This window comes from Calliphora vicina, chromosome 1 (assembly GCF_958450345.1).
Source record: "Calliphora vicina chromosome 1, idCalVici1.1, whole genome shotgun sequence".
NCBI lineage: Eukaryota > Metazoa > Arthropoda > Insecta > Diptera > Calliphoridae > Calliphora > Calliphora vicina.
Window position 1 is genome coordinate 38,278,820 of NC_088780.1, and position 23,691 is coordinate 38,302,510.

At 29.1% G+C, this 23,691-nt stretch overlaps 1 protein-coding gene across 1 annotated transcript in view; it reads left to right on the forward strand.

Annotated features, from left to right (window-relative positions):
- The first annotated feature begins 9,654 nt into the window (after window positions 1–9,654).
- The window catches only part of LOC135963553 (uncharacterized), a 30,752-nt gene continuing 16,715 nt past the window's right edge, over window positions 9,655–23,691 (forward strand). The window contains exons 1-6 of the mRNA XM_065515469.1: window positions 9,655–9,786; window positions 11,340–11,556; window positions 11,619–11,758; window positions 11,824–12,114; window positions 16,192–16,408; window positions 16,471–16,586. Of these exons, the coding sequence (XP_065371541.1) occupies window positions 9,723–9,786; window positions 11,340–11,556; window positions 11,619–11,758; window positions 11,824–12,114; window positions 16,192–16,408; window positions 16,471–16,586 (1,045 nt within the window). The 5' untranslated portion in view covers window positions 9,655–9,722. The remainder of the gene's footprint in view (window positions 9,787–11,339; window positions 11,557–11,618; window positions 11,759–11,823; window positions 12,115–16,191; window positions 16,409–16,470; window positions 16,587–23,691) is intronic.

The following is a 23,691-nucleotide window of genomic DNA, read 5'->3' on the forward strand; positions in this document are numbered from 1 at the left end:
GGACAAAGATATGTGGAAATACGTTGACCCACCTCAGCGAACATCCGCTGTTAATAACATGATATGACCGAAACTTCAGCATTTGTATATAAAACAAAAGCAAATTTTTAAAATGTTTGATATTTTGTTTTTCCTATCCACATACATACATAAATATCACTTTGGTGATGTGATTTACAAAATTAGGGCATAAATCTTCCTATTAGAGATAAGCGATCCCGTGAAGAACGTCGTAACCAGTGAACGTGATTTATAAATCACAGTGACCGTGATCATAATGTTAAGATGTATTCTTTTTAACATCATTTTTAAATTTGCTCTTATGTTAACCAAAAACTATTGTGTGTATGACTTAAAAATGTGGGATTTTTTAAAATTTTTAGCTTTTATTTTGAAACATTTGTACAATATAAATTTGCTATGATCTTTCCCATCTTTCTGGCAACATATGGATTCCGAACCAAAAGAACTGCTCTTCTTTTGAGGCCAAGAACAAATCACGCCAATTTCGTTGTCATGTTGGAATATTACTGTTTCATGTATGACCGCATTCTCGAAGATTTCACTATGCGACAAATAGTAGGGTGAGTAATCGGGTTCTGCCCACCGAGAAATGTTAGATCGGTACTGAGGAACTTCGGTTTCTCAATCCCATCCAGTATGGAACCTGTTGATAGGGATAGAGAGGGCGGTGGTGTATACATTCCTGCGTTCGGAATAAGAATATCCTTTAGACTCCCAAATGGATGCAGCATCCTTCAGGCCGAGCAATTAAATACCTGGTAGGTATTAATACAACATCGAATATGGTCCAGGAATGCCGGACATCCTTAAATGAGATGGCAAGACATTCGACAGTTGTACTCACATGGGTACGTGGACAATGAGGGCAATTTTATTGCAGATCACTTGGCGGGATGACGAAATAGACTTTTTTTGTGGAATTCCGTTGTCAACTTGCAAGGAACTGATACATGACACATATTACGAACTTGCCCAAGCAAGGTGGGGTAATGAATCCACCTGTGCCATTACGAGGATGATATGTCCTGCGTTGGACTGTAAACGCACGTCGTATCTACTTCGACTACAACGAATACTACTCAGCAACATGGTGGCGATGATCACAAGACTTGGGTTACCTTACCACGACTTCTGCAGAAGTTGTCAGAATGAGGAAGAAACCATCCCATGATGGTCTGCGTTAAGCTACGTTTCCGCATACACCGTAATCGGCACCGAAAACGAAATTCCATACATTTGCACCGAAAAAAAGTTCGTTTCAGAACGATTACGGTGTATGCGGAAACGTAGCTTTAGTGGAATTTTAACCTCTTTTCCTCCCATTTCTATATATAGTCAACTCTTGCAAATTTCACTCTTACTCAATCTATAGACTTCCCTTTTCTCCAACTTCTATTTCTCTTTTCTTTCTGTTTTCATTTTCTTCTTCAGGTATCACAAAGGGAACGATTATCACAAGTGAGCTGCACGAGACGAAGGTTTTGGACGGCCGCCTAATTACCATACCATGGTACACAATTGCACTGCTTTTGGGTGAATCCTGCTGCTCGGAAACGTTTTTAAATTGCTGCTTAAGTAACTCCCAATAATTTTGCAAGCTCTTGTTGAGTTTTACAACAATCTTCATGGAGTAATACCTCCAATTCTCAGTCTGTCTGTCTATCCTGGGCGATCTTTGTCTTCCGTATCAAAATCACCACTTTAGAACCGCACAAAGCATCTCTCTTACTTTCAAAGTCGGTAAAAATAATTCGTAAACCGAATTTTTTTCACAAATTCATTCGGCCCAGACGACTACAGCTCTCTTTATTGTTTTAAATTTGTTTGATATTTAAAAAAATAGCTGTGCTTAAGGACAGTTGTGACATAACTTTTTGCAAAGATTCCCTGATCCTATTACAACAGGGAAATATAGTTTTATTTTCAATTTATTTTATTCATTAAAATATATTAAATATAATAATGTGTTTATCAAAACAAAACATCATTTAAATAAATAAACAAATTTGTTTGTTTTTGAAATTAGTCTTAATTTATGTATGTAAATTTCTTTTTTTTACAACTTTGACGTCAATTTGAATGTTTCTTTATTAAAGAATCAAGAAATATACATAAATAATTGAAAGGTTCATCTGAAGCTTAACATTTAAAGCTTTCTCTCTTTTAAAAAATAGTAGCTTTGATTAAGCCCAGATAGATGTCCAAAGCCTAAAATGCTAAATATTAGAATTGACATACCAAACCTGTAACAGTTGATACTCTTTCCTAAAGGAATGCAGAAAATCATACGCCTGAATATATTCACAAATTATTTTCAAACATTAAAGATCAGACATAAAAATAAACAAACAAACAAAGATATGGCTAAAATATTATGATAATAAAATAAATGAAATATTTTATCTATTTTATTATTATGATTCAGTTTGTTATTTAAACAATCAATCATCTTTAATAATTCACTTCGTCATCTTGTACTTGTATAGTAAGCAGAATAGAATTGACTGGTTAAACAGCCAAGTATTTCAGACTCTTCTAAAATCCCACCAACATGATCAATAAGTTTTTGTGAATAGTTTTTAACTACAGATCAAAGTCGTTGAATTAAGAGACACATGCTTTAATTTGGCAAACAATTTGTTGGCATTGATAGCTCGTTGACTTCTTAATAGTCATAAATACTTATTCGAGTATTATTTTGTTTAAGTTTTGCCATATTCTTGTTGAACTCTATTATAGATTTCATTAAATTGTACAAAGTGTTTATTTATATGTATTTATATATTTATTTATTTATATTCATGTATATTCATGTATTTTATTTTACTTTGTTTTGTTTATTTAAATTTCTTTGCTAATTTGTTAAGGAATTCTGAAACCAGAAAAAAAAATTATCATAATTATGATATTTTTTTTGTTTAAATCGATCATCAGCTGGTGTCAAGTTTAAAGAAATTTCTAGAAGCTTTAGATTTAGAAACGGCAGTTGTAGTAGTTTTTTAATGGTAGTTTAAGTTTTAAGCCTGTTTTATTGCTTCTTTTAAATTTTAAATAGAATAAATTACAATATATGTATAATTATTGTGGCACAGTGGGACAAATTGAGAAATAAAATGCCTATTTACAAAAAAGCGAATATTTATCAATCAAAATCTTGTTACTAAAAAGCTTATTCAGAAAGATAAGGAAGGCTATAGCCTTCGAAGTAGTATTGTGAAATTTATGGAATGCTTCTATAACGATAGGTTTGAAACAATGTTTGTATTACAATACATTCAAACATCTTCAAAATTATTGTAAAGTATTGGGTGTATGACTTAAAAATACGGGATTTACAATATATGGCGTATCCTTTGAACGCGTTTTTTGTTCTTAATAACTTTTATGGGCAATTACATATCATCGTACGTGACATTTGTACGCCTATAGAGTGGAATAGATTTTACAAAAATAAGAGTATCTGAAAAATAATTTGGTCTTTATGTCCCATTCAGAGGGTACCATATTTTAAAATAATAAAAAGTTCTTTCGAAACATTGTTGTCCAAAATATTGAGCGAAATAAGGGTATATCGTACGTGACATAAAACGGAACTCATTTTGAGGTACATACATATAGAAATATGCGAAAATTTTCGAATCGTGAGAGGCGTTATGTTTTCTTTTAATTTCTTACACTAAACGAAATATTTTTCCTTAATAATCCGTCATATTTAAATAAAAACAATCTTCGGATGATTTTATAATAAATAAAATTTAATATCGTACGTGACAGATTTTTCTCTCATAATAAAACACTATATATTCTGTAAATATATGTATACAAAAACTAAAAAGTGAATAGAAAATATACATTCGGTTTCAATAAATAATTCTATAATAGCTAATAAACAATCAGAGTCAAATTAATTTCATACTATATGCTAATTGGGAGCTTAGTTTTAACGGCAATTTTAGCCTAAAACATGTCAATTAAATTAAAAAATTAAATATAGTCAGTTTAACCTATTATTTTTGTCAATAAAATGTTGTAATAAGCTCTAAATACTTACACAATATTTTAGTGTTTTCTCCTATTCAAATCATCTTGAAAAAAAGTTTCAAGGGTTTTTGGGTTTTCAGTCGTGGTAGTCATTCTCATGGAATTGCCCATATGTCATTTTGAGGGATACATATCTGATACATATTTATTCTCATTTGGTTATTGAGCATTATAGTATAATCAAACAATTTTTTTTTGCTTTGAAAATGTCGAATTTTGTGTCTCGTCATATGCGGGAAGTTATGCTTTACTTATTTATGTTAGGCTTATGGTGAATGTGTTCCATATGTTTCCATGTTCAGAAGTGGTGATCAAGAATTGGATTCATTACTACATGAAAATCATAAAAATTAAATGATAAAAATCATTGGGAGATACTCAAGCACCAATTTTAAAGCGTTTGATTCATCCAAAAGCAGGCAAATTGGGTACCATACGACTTGAAGACGAAAGACCTTTAAAGACGATTTTGCTTGACCGAAATGATGCTTGAAAACAATAAAAGAAAATCATTTTTGCGATGAAAAATGGATCCATTACGTTTATGAAGCCCGGCCAATCAGAATCAATACTAAAGCCAAAACCATGGCGCTAAGGTAATGAATGCTCTGTATTTGATAAGATCAAAAGCGTGGTACATTTTATGAACTGCTGAAATTTGACCAGAACATCACACGGAACCTGTACCGAACACAACTGATTCGTTTTAAGCGAGCACTGGCCGAAGAAAGCCCAGATGCGGCCAGACATGAAACCGTAATATTCCATATTCCTTAGTATTCTACATGTGACAATTCCTGTTAAAAAGTATTTAGAACAAATTCATCCGGCTCGTTTGCTGTTTAAAATCGGTAAAATCGGTCTACAAATGACTGAGATATAAGGAAAAAACCAGGACAACCTCAATTTTTACCTATATCTGGATTACTAAGTCATTAATATAGACAATATGGATATCTAATGATTGATATTTCAAAGACCTTTGCAACGACGTATATAAGACCATAGTTAGTTGGACCTAAAATGGGTCGAAATCGAAAAAAAAAAATTTTAACTCGAATTTTTTTTTGAAAAAAAATTTTTTTAATATTTAAAAAAAAACAACTAAGAGAGCTATATTCGGCTGTGCCGAATCTTCATCAAATTATACTTTAAAATAAAAATTTTAAATATTTTTAGGAAAACAAAATTTAAATTTTTTTCCAGTTGTTTTTTCGAAATTGTTTTTTAATTTTTTTTTTTAAATTTTAAAATTTTATTTTTAAATTTAATAATTTTTTTTTATTTAAAATTTTTTTTTTTTTTAATATTTAGTGAAAAAAATTTTGGTGAAAAAAAAAATTCGGGTTAAAAAATATTTTTTCCGATTTTGACCCATTGTAGGTCCAACTTACTATGGTCTTATATGTCGTTGCACAGGTCTTTGAAATATCTATCATTAGATATCCATATTGTCTATAATAATGATTTAGTAATCCAGATATGGGTCAAAAATAGGGGTTGTCCTGGTTTTTTCCTTATATCTCAGCCATTTGTGGACCGATTTTCTCGATTTTAAATAGCAACCGAGCCGGAAGAATTTCAGAGATATTGATGTATCATTCGTGTATGTAAGTTATTTGGGGGCTTCAGAAAGTTGATTTCAACACACAGACGGACATGGCTATATCGACTCCGCTATCTATAAAGATTCAGAATATATACACTTTCTGGGGTCGCAAATGAAAAATGTAGAAATTACAGACAAACTTATATATACCCTTGCCACTCATGGTGAAGGGTATAAAAATTTAATTTAAAAAAACAATTCGAAACATTTTTTTTTCCAAAAAATTAAAAAAAAAAATAATTTGTAAAATTCTTGTATACAAATCTTTATGATCAAAGCTTTTAAAATAATTTAAATTGCAATTATAACTTGTAAGATCAAAGTGTTATCAGCATTAATAACCGTGAAAGAAACAATTAGACAGTTTTAAACAACGGTTGTGTCCACCGAAACCGGTTTCTTCAGGCCAAAACTTAATATTAGGACAAAAAATCCATATTCTACCTAATCCGAATTAATTTTTTTTTTATCAGCCTCTGAAATAATTTAATTATCAGAGTTTTAGATTATAGTTCAGCCCACCTTTTACATGAGAGTTATTTTATCAATTCTATCTTGTATCTACTTCATCGTTAATAGAAAAGTGTTCTGTGGGTGATTTTTATTGATATCTATTTGTTTTCTTAAACATTTTACAATTACATATTGTTACCTTAATATATAAAGGTGCTAACTCGTTTTTTTTTGTAAGCCCAGGTTTTCGTTTATTTCGATTAATGGTCAGCTCATATCAAATTTAGCAAAAAAAATCTCGACTTAAAAAAACACGAGTTAGGGCCTTTCTATATTAAGGTAACTTTATGGATCCTTGGTTTTGAGTTATGATATTCTAAATATGTTTCTCCATTAAAATTCGATAATCTAGGTTTTTTTCTTAACAAAAGTTTTGGTATTCGGCCAAACTTTTGCTCGTATACTAGCCATAATCTAAAACGAAATATTCGGTCGAACTCCAACAATTGAACAACTTTATGATATTGAATATCTTTATGATAATCAGTTTAATTAGCTATCTGCAATTATTCTTATTTTAGGTTGCTACTTTTAGCGTTTTTTTTTTCAACAGTTCTAGCGATTTTTAAAGATTTGTCTGATGACTTTAAGTACTTAAAAAATGTTGCACAAAATGTTACACAAATTCGCAACATTTGGTTAGTAGGTTGGGCCTTATTTAGGCTATGTTAATAAAAATTACATTAAAAATAGTTTTGTATATCATTTACTCATATATGTTTAAATATAAAAATTGTTTGACATTGTTAACCTATCATAATTTGCTACCAAAATAAAATCATAAAATTTCATGCAAATCTCAAAATTGTTTACAATAAATTTCAAAAAAATTTCGAGCCTAATAAATCTGTTTACGATAATTTGAATTCCAAAACGCTTAACGGAATAAAAAAACGTGGGTGTAGCCAAGGAGTATTCAAGTTTAAGTTATTAAAATGGGCCCTACAAATGCTACAGGGCAGCGCTATGGGGGCTCAAAGTGGGGTACTTTCGACATGTAATTTTATTAAACATGTGCCATTTCTTTGTTTCCCATCCGATTTCAAATATTTTTATATTTTTGGAAAGCGCTAGGCTAGGTCTGCCGCTAAAACTATTTTTTAAAATTGGCATATTTTTGAATCTAATTGAGATATTGACTTGAAATTTTTTTTAATGTGGATTGTTCCTAATATGTGCAATTCTATTGATATAAATTTTAGTTTTAGAAAGTCAATAAATATGTAATATGTAATAAAATCTTTATTTATTAACAGAACTCAATTAAATTTTCAACGTTTTTTAAATTTATCATTCTACATAACAAAGTATAAAAAACTTGTCAAAAGGTCAAAGGGAATACCACAATTCCTAAAAATTCGAGCGAAAATCCCGAAAATAGTCACCCCTATCACGAATCAATATTTCACATGAAATATGTTCCCATTTCCCATTTTTCGTTCATAAACTTTGTTCACGTGAAAAAATTCCCCATGTTGTGAAATTTTTACATGAAATTTTATAAACAATAAACAGCTGCTACGAACAAAATCAACTATTGTGAATGAAAAGTTTAGGGGAATATCACGATAGCAATTTTCCCTTCGAGGGAAATGAATATTTCATGGGAACATAAATTTCACATGTTTTTCACGGTAGGGGTGAGTATTTTTACAATTTTGCCCATGAGGTCCACATTTCCTTCTAGGCTGGGAAAATACTTTAGGGATAAATAGGAAACACATCAAGGTTTCTAAAGCTGCTTTCCGTTTTCTGATCCCAGCTTTGGGATTTAAATATGTGGCCCAAATTTGAAATTTTTATAAAAAATAGGTCACATTCCGAAAGGCTTAGGAGCGACATATTCGAAAAATAGGATATCTTTTTTATACCATAATGTTCTTTGTAAATATACCTTACAGAAAAACATAAAATTGTTATATGTTCTTAAAGAAAGTTTTTTTTAATAAAAAAAAGAGTTAAGTCACCTTTTCGTCCAAAAAAACAGCAAAAATATACTATTTTCTTAATTTTTAAATTGAAAATCGTTTATTTTTGGATCCATAATTGATATTGCTCTGAAATCTTTTGTATATTATTGGTCCATTAGGTTTAAAAGTACAACCTATATTTTAAAAAAATTGGACAAAGGAATGGCAAAATTTTAAAATTTAAATTTTGAAATGCCTATAACTCGGAAATTATAAGAGATAAATAGCACACACAAGCGATGTTTTTTCAAGATCTAGCCGAGCGCTTTCTCAAAATATAAAATTATTTGAAATCGGATTGGAAACAAAAAAAATGCCACGTGTTTAAAAATTTTACATGTCGAAGGTACCCTAATTTGAGCCACCATAGCGCCGAATACTCATTGGCTATGCCCACGTCCCGATCGGAGGAGCCGTTTCCAAAAAATTTTGATTCTGCCCCACTGTACGCTATAAAGAAAATAATTTTTGAACCGAATCATTACTTGCGATGAAAAATGGTTTCATTACGATAACCCGAAGCGTATGAGGTCGTATGTGAATCCCAACCAGCCGAATCGCCAAATATCCATGCTGCTAAGGTAATACTCTGTATTTGGTGAGAGCAAAAGGGTCCTGTCCCTTTCCTGCTGCTTAAATCTGGCGAGACTATCACAATAATCGCAACATATTCGTTTGAAGCAAGCATTGGCCGCTTCAGACATGAAACCGTAATATTCCATCATGTCAACGCTCGACCACATGTTGCAATACCTGTTAAGAACTATATAGAAAGAAGTGGTTGTGAAGTTTTCCCTCACCCGCCTTATGGTTCAGACCTTGCTCCAACCAACTACTCTTTGTTTTTATCAATGCAGAATGCTCTCTCTGGGATACACTTCACTTCAGAACAGAATATTCGAAATTGGCTTGATTCGTTATTGGCCTCAAAAGATGAGCATTTTTTTTGGCTAGAAATTCGTATGTTGCCAGAAAGATGAGAAAGGGTCATAGCTAACAATGGCCAATGCTTTGAATAAATTTATATTGTAAAAATGTTTAAAAATAAAAGCTAAACATTTTAAAAAATCCCGCATTTACACCAATAAATCAAATTTAAAATGTATTTCTTACAATGCAAAACCCTCTATCTAAAACAACTTAAGTGTAATTTTAAAATTTTTCAGGAAAGCGCAAAATCTGTTGAATTGTTCGATAATTATTTTATTATTTGTCCTTAAATGTTTTGAGATAAATAATAAAGTCCTTCTACAGTTCTAAAGGTCTCCTGAAATATTTAAGAATTACACAAAAGTCCACAGATATATCCCTATAATTTTGTATAAATATTTTTCATCAAAAAATATTGTTATCTTTGATTTTTACGATTTTTGTAATCTGTTGTTTACATTTTGATAGCACTGGCACAATTAATAGCATTATTAAGTATTGATATTGCAATTAAAACGAAATTATTTCAATATAAATAGTTAGAATTAGGTTGCACATAAGAGTAATCTGTGATTTCAAATTGAATAGAAAACACCCAACAAACTGTGTTAAAAATAGTTTTGCAAAAAAAAATAATGTTTAAATCCTATTTATTTATATTATTGTTGTATTTCACAGCGATCGTGTGGTGTAAATTACGTAAGAATGTGTATAGTGATCATATTAAAACTGTTATAAAAATCAGCTCGTAATATGTGAAAGATTTTTGAAGATAATGCAGTTAGTTTATAGTTAAATAGAAAAATAAATAATACAGGTCAACAGCAAAAAAAGGCTTCACTAACCATTATATAGATTTGATGCATTATGGTTACCTAAGTACAAAAATGGTTAATTTTTGAATTCTATGGATAGATTTCTTTTAAATTTTTTTTTCTAAAATTGTGAATTTTTTTAGATGTTTCTCCATATAATTTATGAGAAACAAAGGGTTAGGCCGATATTATTGAAGTAAACTTAGAAAAGTTCACGAGTTTTGTTTTTGTTAAAAATTTTGTTACAATAAAAAAACACATGTACAATTTACACTCAAAGTACACGGTTGTAAGCATATGCAATTTTTTGAAAATGAGTGAATTCACTTAAATGTGTATAAATTCGAAAATAATTCATCGATTTTTATGGTCGATATCTCATTTTGATCGTATTACATATGGCCTTGCGACAAGGCAATTAACCAGAACAATTTCTACAGTTTTCGATTTTTCATTATTTTTTTAAAACAAAAAAATTTTATATTTTCACATAAAAAATATATTTTTTGCTTCAATTTGTTATTATAACTCCAAAACTACTGAGCCGATTGAAACGAAATATATATGTGAAAATTTGTACATAGCATGGGGAAAATGTTTTCAGAATTCAATCAATCGAAAGAAGAACATTAACTACTCAATTTTATGTAAATCACACAAAAAAGTAACATTTTGTGAAAATGAGTGAATTTACTTAATTGTGAATAAATTCAAAAATAATCCATCGATTTTTATGACCGATATCTCATTGTGTTCCTATTACATGTGGCTTTGCGATAAGGCAATAAACCTTAACAATTTCTGCCGTTTTCGATTTTTCATGATTTTTTAAAACCAAAAAATTAGCTATTTTCACATAAAAAATATATTTTTTGCTTCAATTTGTTATTATAACTCCGAAACTACTGAGCCGATTAAAATGCAATATATAAACGAATTTAAGGTTATGTAAATTTAAACTTTTCTCAGTTAATCTTAATAATATCGGACTAACACTTTTTGAGTTATCATAAATTATGTGGAGAAACGTCTAAAAAAAATACACAATTTCACAAAAAAAAATGTAAAAAAAACTTCTCCATAGAATTTAAAATTTGGATCATATTTGTACTTTTGGAACCACAATACATCAAAATTGTGTAGAGGTTGAAAAAGCCTCCAAAATTTTTTTGATATTGTTGCCCTGTGTAATTAATAACAATATTTTTGGCAAAAACTGGAAAAAGAGGAGTTAATAAAAAAATCTGCGAAATATTGCCGAGAAAAAATGAAATTTTCTTTATTACAATCATAAGAGTTTTGGTATACAATAGCGTCTCAAAATACCGATGATCATCAGCACTAACTAGCATATTTTAAGCACCCCTTTAGATTCTTTAATAAATTTTTAAAAAAAAATCTAAATCAAAGAGCTTTAAATTTAACTTTGTTTTACAGCAAACGATATTGAACAATGTCCAGCTGGTGATCATAAATGCATTATCAATAATATCAATCATATTTTCCAAACGAAATTAAATGGCGATGAGGATTTGGGATTGGTTAAGCTTAAACCAATGGATGCTGGAACTTTGGTAATAAATCAGGGCATTGAATTGGTAATTAAAGATACGAAACTTGAGGGAGTGGAAACTGTAAAAGCCATCAAAATAAAGTAAAATTAATTAAAATAAACAAATTATTGTTAAGTTTATTAAAATATTAAAATATTTTCAGAGGATTTGGTTCAAATCCCGAAGGAGTACATGAGATTACTTTCAAATCTCCGGTATTATCCTTATTGGGCGATTACAAAGGAAAGGGCAAAATTCTTATATTCAGCTTGGAGGGTGCAGGCAAAGCTAACTTAACATTGGGTAAGTGAATTTAATTTAAAAAAAAAATAACAATTAAAAAATTAAAACAAAAATTTATATTTCAGTTGAACCCGTTTTTAAACTAACCATCAGCGGTAAATCTTTAACCAAAGATGAGCAAGTTTTTCTGGATGTCACCTCAACTGTATGGGAATTGAAGAATAAAAAAGAATTCATTGTCTATTATAGCAATCTATTTAATGGTGATAAATTTCTAAACGAACAATTTAATGCCTTAATTAAACAAGAATCAGAACTACTGGGTGCTGAGTTTATACCTCCCGTTTTGGAGGCTGTTCAGAAGGAAATTCACAAGGCTGTTAAGAGTGTTTTTAGAAAAATTCCATACAATGAAATATTTAAAATCTCCGAATGAATATATAAAATTGTTAATTTTATTCTAAAAAACAGTAGATGAAAAAAAAAATTGTAATAAATTCTTTAAATTTTAAGAAAAATTGTAATAATAGTCTGTTTTATATTTAAGTAAGAATAACTCCTTATATAACTACTTCCAAAATGCTTTAAACTAAATTTAGGAAATTTTATTTTCAAAAATTTTGAAATAACTACTAATCTCATAATATGTGTAATAACAAGGATTTTCAATTATTCTAGTTTAATTTGAATCGAATAAAAATGTATAATTTTTCATTATTAAAGCGATCAATTAATTTTTTTAATTTCATCGATTAATCGAACGAATAACGAATAAAAAATATTCGAATAATTTACTAAAAAATATTTAAAACCCGAAAATTTCTAATCATTTGTTTGAAGAAAAATACAAAATTAATAAAATAATAAGAACGCACGGCCCGACTCAGCTACTTCTTTATGACTTTTTTTTCCTTTTTTATATTAAAACTTTTAGATTTTGGGAGAAATATTCCACTCCCCCTGTATCCGCACCTAAGCATCTGGAATCTACGCAAACTCTTTAACTGATCCTCATATAATTTGGTCAAGTAATCACCCCTGTTCTTTAATCGAGTGATTTAAAAAACGGGCTATTTTCAGCAACGAATAATTTGCTCGATTTTGTACATTAAAACTGTTTTTTCATTACATAGTTTACTATGTAATCATGAGTTATAGACAACGAATTTGTGCCAAAACAGAAATTTCATCACATTTTCTTAAAAATTGTGTTCTTAATCCGAAATTTATGAAAAATAAATCTAGAAATTAGTTTCTATCAATACTTTCAAGGAAGTTCTTTGTTTTGCATTAAAAATTATTGGATTTTTCATATTACATATGGGCAATTCCATATCATCGTACGTAACATTTGTACGCCAATAGAGTGTAATAGATTTTGCAAAAATAAGAGTAACTGACAAATAATTTGGTCTTTATGTTCCATTCGGAGGGTACTATATTTTAAAATAATAAAAAGTTCTTTCGAAACATTGTTGTCCAAAATATCGAGCGAAATAAAGGTATATCGTACGTGACATAAAACGGAAGTCATTTTGAGGTACATACATGTAGAAATATGAGAAAATTTTCGAATCGTGAGATGCGTTATGTTTTCTTTTAATTTCTTACACAAAACGAAATATGTTTCCTTTATAATCCGTCATATTTAAATAAAAACAATCTTTGGATGATGTTATAATAAATAAAATTTAATATAGTACCTGACAGATTTTTCTCTCATAATAAAATAATATATATTCTGTATATATGTATATGTATACTAAAACTAAAAAAATTAATAGAAAATATACACTCGGTTTCAATAAACAATTTTATAATAGCAAATAAACAATCAGAGTCAAATTCATTATATACTACAAGCTAATTGGGAGCCTAGTTTTAACCGCAATTTTAGCCAATTAAATTAAAAAATATAATATAGTCAGTTTAAACTAATATTTTTGCCAATAAAATGTTGTAATAAGCTCTAAATACTTACACATTGTAATATTTTAGTGTTTTCCTATTCAAATCATCTTGAAAAAAAGTTTCAAGGTTTTTTGGGTTTTCAGTTGTGGTAGTCATTCTCGTGGAATTGCCCATATGTATGTATTTTTCTAATTTATTTTTTAAAATTCTATTGAAAATAAATTTATTCGGTTATTCGATTATTCGACAATTCAATTCATTCGAATAACAATTATTTTTTTTTAATCGACTATTCGAATAACAACCCTAGTAATAACCGATAAGCTCATTAAATAGCCTTTAAATTTTATTCATTCGAATAAAAATTCTTTTTTAATCGATTATTCGAATAACAACCATAGTTATAACCGATAAGCTCATACAAATGCTATAAAATGTCCTTCTAATATTTGTTACACACGTAGTTTTAAACACACGCGAATGTATCAATACGTCTAACGATGTAATTAATTGATTTACATATTTATGGTTATACATTTTCGAATATTCGCTGAATCATTGGCAGAAAGGGTAGTTTAAAAGGTATGAAGTAATATGCTTTATTATTATTACTAGTATAACCCGGTGTACTTCGCTACCCCTACCCTAGTAAAATTAAAAAAATATGAATGGATTTCTGATAAAACCTAACTACATACATACATACATATACAAAATATTGAGAATCTCTCAATTACAGTTCACTTGATATTCGAAAATCACTAACTAATTTGGTATGGGAGATACCCCTCCACTGCTCTGATCCCACCCATTTTTAAACCTTTTATGTAAATATGAAGCTTTACTTTAACTTTCCTTTATAAGGTATGGTTAATTCCTACTAAACTTCGAACAGGAATCAGGAATAAATTCATTTTTAGCTCACCTCCGTAGAATAGTAATAAATTGATTGATACAGAGTTTAAATACTTTTAGAATTATAGTTCTCCAGATATTCAAAATTTATTATTTACTTTGCCCCACGACCACTAATGCAATCCCGACCATTTTCAGCCAATCTATGTAAAATGTTAAGAGAGCTATGCAGACAAAGTTTGAAGAACCTTGCAATTATTACTTTGTATGATAGTTGACTCACCTCCTTTTCCGACCTCTTCCATTTTGGTACCCCAGATATTCGAAAGCTATATTTACTCTGTATAGGAGGTGCTACGCCCTCTAATCTTATTCTGTCCCACTATTCCAATCCCGAAAATTTTCAGTGAAACTATGCAAAATGATAAAAGAGCTATTAAGACAAAATTTTAAAAATCTTGCAATTATAGTTCACAAAATATTTAGAAATAACAATTTACTTTGCATGGGGGGCGACTCACCATTTGTACCCGTACCATTTTTGATTAAACTTCATGCAGTGATAAGAAATTTATTCGTATGAAGTTTGAAAACCGTCACAATAATAGTTCAGCAAATATTATAAAATAACTATTTACTTATGTACAATTACATATTTACCCCCATATGCAGTTTTTAAATTTGTCAAAGGTTTATAAGAACAATTTTGAATGGAAATTTTGTTTTATAAACCTTTGATAAATTTAAAAATTGCTTATGCATATAGGAGTTAGTAAATAAAAAAAAACACCTTCAAAATATGTTTTTTTAAGTGACTTTAAATTACTAAAGTCTTCTTCTTTGTTTTCTATAACAACTCTCACTTAAAACAGAGCGAAATCAATACTGTTTAATTGTTTCTCTTATTTATTTACAACAACAAATTGGACAAACATGCATTGCTTTTTTGTTTACTTTTTAGCTTAAGGTTCACATGTACACGTTTTTGCATATGTGTTAGTAACATCTTTAAACGCTTATAACTCCTAAAAAACTGAACCGATTTCAATAAAATATATATTCTGCACTTCTGTGAATAAATCCCTTTAAAATGGTATATATTTTGCCGAAATTGAATGTATAATGAGAGCGTAAAAGGGGTCTAAAGAAATCGACTTGCCTATTAATATTATGATGATGATGATGATATTGTCTAGCTTTTGGATACTTCTCTACCAGTCATATAACTTGTGCCTGAGTAATAGAGTCCTTTTGTATTGAGTTTTAATATTTTATATAAAGAGCGCCACTAACTTTACATGACGTTGTCATTAAAAGAGGTCAACCATTTCCATGATCTTAGATATTTCTTAAATTTAATCTTAATGTATGTACTTGCCATGTGATTATTATTGTAATACTAATCGTGCAAGAGCTCAAGTTTTCAATATAATTGCCTATCATTTACTTCACAATCATTTACATTTTCAAGTGTTTTCAGACATATACTATTAATAACTCTAACATTTTCCAATCGATTCATCCTTTTGCAGCCAGCTCTAATAACTTCCAAAGATGCGAAACAAATTTTTAGCTATCAATGTGTGTAAAAATTAAATAATTTGTCATCTAACAACTTATTTTATATCCACCATATATAACATTTTTATTACTTAAAATTTAAATTATTTTCTAAAGCATACTTTAGGGCTGCACAAAAAATAATAAATCACCTCTTTGTTTTACAGCAAACGATATTGAACAATGTCCAGCTGGTGATCATAAATGCATAATCAATAATATCAATCATATTTTCCAAATGAAATTAAATGGCTATGAGGAGTTGGGATTAGTTAAGCTAAAACCAATGGATGCTGGAACTTTGGTAATAAATCAGGGCATTGAATTGGTTATTAAAAATATGAAACTTGATGGAGTGGAAACTGTAAAAGCCACCAAAATAAAGTATAATTAATTATAATAAAACAATTATTCTTATGTTTACTAAAATATTACACAATTTTCAGAGGATTTGGTTCAAATCCCGAAGGACTACATGATATTACTTTCAAATTATCGGCCTTATTGTCCTTATTGTACGATTATAAAGGAAAGGACAAAGTTTTTGTATTGTCCTTGGAGGGTGCAAAGCTAACTTAACTGTGAGTAAGTGAACATATACGGCACAGCCGAATCTTGTAAATCCACCATCAATATGTGAAAATGAAATATTTTTCTGATATAGGGGCTATATGGTGGGTAGGGTCAATTATGAACCGATCCTCACAAAAGTTGTTAGAAAGATTTAGGTTCATATAAAACTTGTTTATGTCTAATTTCAAGTCACTTTCTGAGTTGGACCTTGTATGGTGAATACGGCCAAATGTTGCCCGACTTTCGCCATAATTTACTGTTTAATTTCAGAATACTTAGAACTAATTTATGCAAAATTTTTATGAATGCGCAAACAGTATTCCCGGAAGACAATTGAGGAACCGCAGATCAAAAGGTACTCTTTTGAAAATTTATAAATTTTGGGAATTCGATTTTTTCTAGAAGATTTCAACCCAAATATTATAAAAATACCAAAAAATCTATTTGTAAGAAAATCCGAAAAAGTACCTTTTGTTCTTCCTATTATACCCTTCACCTTCGTGAGCAGGGTATATACATATATATGTTTCTCATTCCGTTCGTAATTTCCACAATATAATTTCCCGACCCTATAAAGTATATATATTCTGGATCCTTATAGATAGCGGAGTCGATTAAGCTATGTCCGTCTGTCTGTCTGTTGAAATCAATTTTCTGAAGACCCTAGATATCTTCGGGATCCAAATTCCAAATAATTCTGTCAGACATGCTTTCGAGAAGTTTCCTATTTAAAATCAGCAAAATTGGTCTACAAATGGCTGAGATATGAGGAAAAAACCAGGACAACGTCGATTTGTGACCTATTTTTGACCTATATCTGGATTACTAAGACATTAATATAGACAATATGGATAACTAATGATAGATATTTCAAAGACCTTTGTAACGACGTATATAAGACCATAGTAAGTTGGACATACAATGGGTAAAAATCGGTAAAAATATGTTTTAACCCGAATTTTTTTTTTTTTCACCAAAAAAAAATAAAAAAACTCAAACAATTTTAAAATTTAAAAAAAAATTAAAATTTAAACAATTTTAAAAATCAATTCGAAAAAAACCAAAAATTTTTTTTTAAATTAATTTTAAATTTAAAAAAAATATTAAAATTTTTTTTCCAAAAAATGAAAAAATATTTTAAATTTGTATTTTGAAATATAATTTAGTGAAGGGTATATAATATAGCTCTCTTACGAATATAGCTCCCTTACTTGTTCTTAATATTATTATATTTTTGAGTTCATTATATTTCAAATATATTTCTGCATTGAACTATTAGCAGTGTATTATTTATTACGCATGATTTCAAAACTTCATATTCAAATCTCACAATTTGAATATACTAAACAATTTGTTTTAAGATTGAAAGAAGCTGGCTGTTTTTACATATTATGTTTAGAAACTTATAATACTTAAATAAAAAAAATGCACTCAGACGGATGAAATCATCTCCAATTAATTACTATTGCTTTTAATAGCGATATAAAACATTGTCCATTTCAATTAAACAAGTTTTAATTCGCATCAATAATTTAAACTAGACACACATAAAAACCAAGGCTCCACAAGATTTTTATTGATTTCTTATTAATAAATTTCCCAAGAATCATTATGATAACAATTATCGTTAAAAAAAGCTCTTCATAAAAGCAAATCCAGTATCAATAGTTTAACACTAAGATGGAACTTTATATATTTGTTGCATTATGCGTAATTTAAAACTGATCTAGAGTAAATTAAAAAAAATATTTTAAAGTCAATAAACTTTGGTTGAGTTAATTTTATTGAACAAGAACTGTTGTTAATGTTAATGCATTTTTCTACAGATTGTTCAATATGGCAGCACAGTGGGATGCAACAGATATCATAATAAATATGATTTGTTTAAGCGATTATTTCTTAGGATACGATTTCACAGCCAAAGCAATTTTCTATGTGTGGCAAAAACAGAAAAATGTTTATTTAAAATAGGGAAATTAACATTGCTAGCAGGTCGACTTAAATTTTAACCCCCATATGCATAAACAGTTTATAAATTTTTTTAAAGATTTATAAAGCAAAATTTCCATACAAAATCTGTTTCATAAACCTTTGATAAATTTATAAACTGTTTATGCATATGGGGGTAAGTTTTTAAAGGAATTATTAAGATGCTTAATATTTAAACTTCTAAGAATATTTGTATTTAAAGATTATAATGACATTAATACTAGTTTAGATTTCAAAACCTTTTCTTTTAAAACGAATTACGGATTTTTTAATTTAGTCCGAGTTCTTAAATATTTTAAATTTTGAATTTTGAAAATTTTTACAGGTTTTTAGATTAATTTAGTATTCGAATATTTCCGGGATTGAATAGATTCTTTAAATTTTCTCTGCAAGGGAAAGGGTCAGGAACTCCATTAAAAACGCTTAAATTAATTATATTTTAATAGAAAACCTTGAATTTATCTTAGAAATATATTTATTTTTGTTAATAGGTCATGTTTTTGAAAACTGAAATTACGGTATATAGTTTTCAAAAAGTTTCCATTGTATTGTCACTCACTGTAAGTGTTTTAGATATTTTTTAAAATTTTTCTTTCAATGGAAATATACGTTTCCTATTAGATTGTATAATTAACCAATTATTTCCTTTTGTAGCATGTGAATATGATTTTTATAATTATAAAATAAATGTTAATAATTGCAAGATTTGTTTCCACTGTGTTGACTTAATTTTTTATTTATTTTTTTTGCTTTTTCACTTTTATAACAAAAAAAACATATCAAATTGCTTACTGCCATACAAATTAATGAACTTGAAAACACTGATATGTAGAATCAAATTGAAGGTAATCCAGTTTACAGTTAAACACATGCTGTTGCAAACCACAACAGAGATTCACAAACGTCTTATAATTGTTCCAACAAAATTCCAACTTCAAATAATCATTCATCTTGCAAAAAATAAAACTAGGAATTCCAAATCATATTGACAATTCCTTAGAAGTTCACGACCACGCCTAATTATGCCGAAATAAAAATTCTTCGTGATTAATCTTCGCATTTTGAATAGTAGACCGCACTCGGAAAAAAAGTGGTAATAAATCTGTATCTTCTAAACTACGGATATATTTTTTATACCCATCACCTTCGAGAGAAGGATATATATAAGTTTGTCATTCCGTTTGTAATTTCCACAATATAATTTTCGGACCCTATAAAGTATATATATTCTGGAGTCGATTAAGCCATGTCCGTCTGTCTGTCCGTCTGTCTGTTGAAATCAACTTTCCGAAGCTCCCAATTAACTAACATACACGATTCATACATCAATATCTCCAGAATTCTTCCGGATCGGTTGCTATTTAACATCGAGAAAAATCAGTCCACAAATAGCTGAGATATAAGGAAAAAACCAGGACAACCTCGATTTTTGGCCTATATCTGGATTACTAAATCATTAATATAAACAATAGGGATATCTAATGATAGATATTTCAAAATTTGTATTTTGAAGTATAATTTGGTGAAGGGTATATAAGATTTGGAACATCCGAATATTGCTCTCTTACTTGTTTTTCTATATATTAGGATTATTATACCTGATGTCTTCAATATATACATATATATATATATATATATATATATATATATATATATATATATATATATATATATATATATATATATATATATATATATATATATATAAAAAAATAGCAAACTTTTTTGCCCATTTATAATAGCAAACATTTCTGAACGCTAATCAATATCGGATACTCTGTTCAAAGTGAAGCGTATCCCAGAGAGAGCGTCCTACAATGATCGAAACAATTAGTAGTCGGACAGGGCAAGGTCTGGACTATAAGAAGGCTGAGTCATAACTTCCCAACCACATCATTCTAACTACTTTTTAACAGGTATTGCAACATATGGCCGAGCGTTGCCATGATGGAATATTACGGATTCAATATTACGGCCGCATATTTTGGGAGTTTTTCGGCCAATGTTCGCTTCAAAATAATCAGTTGTGTTGTCTGGTCGGATATCAGCAGCTCCTAATAGATAGGACCCTTTTGCTCCCACCAAATACAGAAAATTACGCCATGGATATTTGGCTTTGGAGTCGATACGGGCCTCACATACGATCTCTTACGCTTCGGTGCAAAAATTATTTTATTTCGGACGTGCACAATAGTCTTTCAAGTTCTCTCGGCTTCAATTCGATGAAACCTGCTGCTCGCAAACGTTTTGAAATTACTGCTTCACAATTCACAATTTTTGTTCTTTATGACAAGGGCTACAACTTTGCTTCAGAGAGTAAATCAAAATTGTTTGCAAAAATGACACCGAGGCACAGTGGTTTCCCTTATATGAACAAACAGTCATAAATCAATATCTCCCAAACTAAAAAAGCGAAAATATGCAAAAACCCGCGGCCACAATATTTTTATACCCTTCACCATGAGTGGCAAGGGTATATATAAGTTTGTCATTCCGTTTGTAATTTCTACATTTTTCATTTGCGACCCCACAAAGTATATATATTCTGAATCGTTATAGATAGCGGAGTCGATATAGCCATGTCCGTCTGTCCGTCTGTGTGTTGAAATCAACTTTCTGAAGCACCCAAATAACTTACATACACGAATGATACATCAATATCTCCGAAATTCTTCCGGCTCGGTTGCTATTTAAAATCGAAAAATCGGTCCACAAATGGCTGAGATATAAGGAAAAAACCAGTACAACCTCGCTTTTTTGACCTATTTTTGACCCATATCTGGATTACTAAATCATTAATATAGACAATATGGATATCTAATGATAGATATTTCAAAGACCTGTGCAACGACGTATATAAGGCCATAGTAAGTTGGACCTACAATGGGTCAAATTCACTAAATATTAAAAAAAAAAATTAAAAACTAAAAAAAAAAATTTTTTTATATTAAAAAAAATATTAAATTTACAAAAAAAAAATTTAAAAACAATTTCGAAAAAACAACTGGAAAAAAAATTAAATTTTGTTTACCTAAAAATATTAAAAATTTTTATTTTAAAGTATATTTTGGTGAAGGGTATATAAAATTCGGCACATCCGAATATAGCTCTCTTACTTGTTTTAATTTAAAGAGGGGAAAAAATCTACAATTTGATGTATAAGAAGTTGTGGGCGGATGAGGTCCAAATATCTAAAAGTCTACGTGAAAAAGTATTTTTTAAAAAACGTGTTTTTTGTAAAGGTCTAAAAAGTATTCTTCAGGGATTTTTTAATGGGTTTATATTTTTGCACCTTTTATTATTTAATTTGGTAGAAAATAAGTTAAAATTTAATGTTTGTATGGTTTTTGGAGAATATCGCGAATAACTTTTTAGATAAACTTATGTTTTCTTTTATTAAGTTTCCTTATATGGTTATATTTCCATGATTAAAAAAATGTTATTAAAGACAAAAAGCGTGTTCGCATGATATGCCATCTCTTGAGAATCGCGCATTTTTAAGTTATACACCCAATATAATGTTTGTCCTTTCCTTTAGGCCCTATCGTGCCAACAACAGACGAACGGACATAGCTAGATCGTCTTAGAATTTTATAAGGACTCTTTTTGGTTGTACAACCAATATTGCGATATGTTACAAACGCAATGACAAAATCATATTTTTGGTAGTTAAAATTTTTCTCCAAGATGTTAAAAAAAAAATAAAAAATATTTTTATTATAGACTCTTTAAATGAATTTTTAAAAAAATATTATTCATTGAAAACAAATAACAAGCTCTTCAATGTTTTGCATAGAAGAGGTGGTCTACTTTAAATTGTAAGAAGATCGTCACAAATTTCATTTTCGGAAAGCTTATGTAATTTTGCAATCGGGAAAGTAATTTAGAAGATACAATAAAAATGTATCACCACAGTGCAGTGACACGAATCGGAGACATCATATTCTATTATTAATTACCATATTTCTACTTTGCATTGGTAGCAATTAAACTGAGTTATTCAAAACAAAAAGTCAGTTTTCAACTTAATTTTTACTCCCAAAATTTTCCACCCTTTACTTATAATTTATTTGTAGTTTTTTTTTTTAAAATTCCCCTTGATTCAAGTTCTAAATATTTAAATGAAAATCTTTTTATATGTTATAACTACTTTGTTATAACAACCTTTGATAATATTCTGTTATAAAAAAACAAATAAATTTTTAATTTCAAAACAATATTCATACCACGGGATTATATGTAAATAATGAATATTTTAATTAAAAAATAGATTTATTTATGAACAAATCTTGCATTAATAACACAGTGCAACAGTGAAAAAAACACAAGATCATGACTATATAGGTTCGACTCTACTACCAAAGTGTAGTAAAACCCTATACTCAGTTTGTCCATTTTGGTGACCAATTTTTTGTTATGGTCCCCCAAAGTTTCTGAAAATCAGTGGGGCCTCTAAAAAAGGTGTCATCAATTTTCGGTTAACAGCTAATTCAGACTTTGTGATACGGCTTAACTTCATATCATAATATTAATAGGCAAGTCGATTTCTTTAGACCCCTTTTACGCTCACATTATACATTCAATTTGGGCAAGAAATATACCATTTTAAAGGGATTTATTCACAGAAGTGCAGAATATATATTTTATTGAAATCGGTTCAGTTTTTTAGGAGTTATAAGCGTTTAAAGATGTTACTAACACATATGCAAAAACGTGTACATGTGAACCTTAAGCTAAAAGGTAAACAAAGCAATGCGTGTTTGTCCAATTTGTTGTTGTAAATAAATAAGAGAAACAATTAAACAGTATTGATTTCGCTCTGTTTTAAGTGAGAGTTGTTATAGAAAACAAAGAAGAAGACTTTAGTAATTTAAAGTCACTTAAACAAATATATTTTGCAGGTGTTTTTTTTATTTTCTAACCTCCATATGCATAAACAATTTTTAAATTTATCAATGATTTATAAAACAAAATTTCCATTCTCCCTGGTTATACCTGATAAATTTTTATCATGATAAACTGGTTGTCTTGATAAAAAAATTATCAGGTATAGTCTCCATTTATTAGTATTATTGCTTCGTTATGATAAAATAGTTAGTGCTTTT